The sequence below is a fragment of the Corvus brachyrhynchos genome, unplaced genomic scaffold (assembly GCF_000691975.1).
Source record: "Corvus brachyrhynchos isolate BGI_N302 unplaced genomic scaffold, ASM69197v1 scaffold197, whole genome shotgun sequence".
NCBI lineage: Eukaryota > Metazoa > Chordata > Aves > Passeriformes > Corvidae > Corvus > Corvus brachyrhynchos.
This window is the reverse complement of record NW_008239108.1, coordinates 320,621-323,596: the sequence shown is the minus strand read 5'-3', so window position 1 is coordinate 323,596 and position 2,976 is coordinate 320,621. Positions and strand designations below refer to the sequence as shown.

Below are 2,976 nucleotides of genomic sequence, written 5' to 3'. Positions count from 1 at the left end.
CCTCCCAGCGGGAACTGAAGGAGACGGAGCCGTGGCAGCCACGACAGGGATGTTCCTTCTTCATCCCCCCTCAGTGCTTCCTCCAGAGGGAATTCTTTTGGGAAGCAACGGCAGGGCTCCCCCAGCACTCCAGCAGGACGGGACAGGGAGGAATCCGGCAAAGGAATTCTGGGATGAAACCCAGGGTGGATTCCAGGCTCTCCCAGTCATGAGCTGGGGCTGGTGCTGGAGCAGCCGGAGCTGGAAATGCCTCGGGAATGGCGGGATGGATGGAATGGGCAGCAACAGCTCCAGGAGAGCGCGGGGAGGTGCAAATCCCCATCCCTCAAGGCTCCTGCCCACGGCACTGGAGCAGGAGAGAAACACCCCCAGTCAGACCAGGAACTGCCAGGGAATCCCAGTCCCCTGGAGCTGGGAATGGCTTCGAGGAGCCGGGCAGGGTGGGGGGATCTCCCAGGATCCCATCGTGCCGGGATGGGGGATCTGAGGGGTCTGCCCTAAGCACGCTCCCTGCCCTGGGATGGGACATTCCAGGGACCAGTGCCACACCCTGCGGCGGGTGCTGCTTCCACTGGGATGGGCTGGGATGGGCTGGGATGTGCCCAGGAGGAGCCTCCCCAAGGCACAGGGACAGGATCCATACGAGCGGCCCCGGAGTGCTGGGGATGGACGGAGCTCCCCAGGCAGGGCGGGACCCAGGGCAGGCTGAGCTCCCCGAATGCCAAAACACCCCGGAATCCCAGGGACCCCCAAGGTCACCCTCCAAAGGCAGCCGGTGCCAGAGCCAGTTCCAGTCCCTGATCCAACACAGGGCACGGCGGCAGATGGCGGAAAACCGGCACCGGTAACCCCGGAATGGCTCCAACTGGGACCACACTGAGGTGCCGGAATCCCATTCCAGACCCGGTGCTCCCATCACAAACCCCAACACCCCCACACTCTTTTCTGACTCCGAGAAGCGCCAGATGTCCCATTAAAAAAATCTCCCAAGCTGCTCTTTTCCCCTTTCCCTATTTTTCCAGAATGCCCAGGCAGGCTCCGAGCTGGAAAGATCCAATTAGGCACCGAAACAGCCCCGACGAGCAGCGACAGCCGCGCCGCAAAGGGAATTGATTTTATTTGACCGTTTTATGAGCATTGGAAAATTGCATCCGGAGCATTCGCTCCGCTGGCTAACATATTCCTCATTCCCGGAATTGCTCTGAACTAGCGCCGGAAAATATGCCGGGCAAACAAAGGGACAATGAGGCAGAATTCCTGGGAAATGGGGAGTGCAACCCCTCGAGGGGCGCTCCAGGGTTGGATGCATCCCGGAATTTCCGTTGGAGAGGCTCCGGTTGTCTGTAAGGAGCTGCACAGTGGCACCGGCATTGGACTCATCCCATCCCCATTCCCTCATCCTCAGCCTCATCCCTTCCTTCATTCCCTCATCCTCAGCCTTGTCCCTTCCTTCATTCCCTCATCCTCAGCCTCATCCCTTCCTTCATTCCCTCATCCTTGGCCTCATCCCTTCCTTCATTCCCTCATCCTCAGCCTCGTCCCAACCCTGCCCACTCCCTCCATACCTTCTTCCCGATGAGCTTCTTGCGCAGGAATTCCCGGGCCTCGAACATGTAGGGAATGTCGTAGAGGGGCCTCAGCTTCCTGTTCTTGTCCTGTCGGGAGAGGGGACGCGGGTCAGGGGATTCCCAAATCCCGCCTGGATCAGCATCACCCCCGCCCTCTCCCAGGCCCCTCACCCCATTCCGCACCCCATTCAGGCTTCCCAAGGTCCGTGAACCCCACGGGGACCCTGGGATAATCCCAACATCCCCTGGGTGGAGGTGCCGGCAGCCTCGTGGTGCCAGGGTGGGCATCTCCAAGCGGCAGCTCCAGAAGGGAACAGGGTGATAGGAATTCGGGGTGGGGGTGACCAGGGTGACCTCCAGGGTGTCCGGCCCCTGTCCAAGGGCATCTCCTGGAGCTGAATCCCTGCAGAGACTGTGCAAAAAAGGGGAGATTCCCAATGGAAACGGGGATTCGACCCAACGGGATTCAACGGAACCCAACGCAACCCAGTGTAACTCAACGTGACCCAAAGTGACCCAACGCAACCCAGTGTAAATCAGTGTGACCCAGTGACCCAACACAACCCAACATGACCCAATGTAACTCAACGTGACCCAAAGTGACCCAAAGCGACCCAATGTACCTCAACGTGACCCAAAGTGACCCAACAAGTGACCCAACACAACCCAGTGTAACTCAACGTGACCCAATGTGACCCAAAGTGACCCAGCGTGACCCAACCCAGCCCCGGTGGAGGACGGCCCCTGGCAGTCGCTCTGCGCGCCGGCACGGTGACGTGGGCAAGACGCCCTCACACCTCCCCGAGCTGGGGAGGAAATCATGGAAAAGAGGGAGATGAGGCCAAAGCAGCCAGGAACGGAGGAGCGGAGTCAGACGGAGAGGGAGCGGGCGGACACCGGCGCCGGCACGCGGCTCCTCCCTAACGAATGAGGCTTGGACACAGTTTATTGTCCTTGACACCGCTCGTTCCCTCCTCCGCTGCCCGCATCGCTGCGGCCCTGCCAGCACTGGAGATGGGAACGGGATGGAGCCGGTGAGAGGATTCCCAGGAACCCAGAGCCAGTGCCAGTGCTGGGAACGGGATGGATCTGGCAACGGGATCACTGGGAACCCAGAGCCAGTGCTGGGAACGGGATGGATCACCAGTGCTGGTGATGGGAATGGAATGGATTCTGTGAGGGGATCCCTGGGAACCCAGAGCTGGCACCAACCCTATCCCAGAGGCAGCTCCTGCTGCAGGCAGAGGCTGAAAACCCCTTCACAGGCAGGTCCCGATCCTGGCTGGATTTCCCCTGGAAACAGCAGCTTTCACACTCGCTGGGGACCACTCACGGAAAAGGTTCCTGACACCCAGCAAGGCGGGACCGAGCAGCCAGCACGGAGCTGTGCCGGGCAGGCAGGATGTGG

The 2,976-nt window shown here is 60.6% G+C and overlaps 1 protein-coding gene across 1 annotated transcript in view; it reads right to left on the bottom strand.

Annotated features, from left to right (window-relative positions):
- Positions 1–2,976, bottom strand: part of SND1 (staphylococcal nuclease and tudor domain containing 1) — a gene marked incomplete at its 3' end in the record, with an annotated part of 92,485 nt that overhangs the window by 31,726 nt on the left and 57,783 nt on the right. Inside the window, exon 13 of the mRNA XM_017739384.1 lies at positions 1,566–1,655. Within this exon, the coding sequence (XP_017594873.1) occupies positions 1,566–1,655 (90 nt within the window). The remainder of the gene's footprint in view (positions 1–1,565; positions 1,656–2,976) is intronic.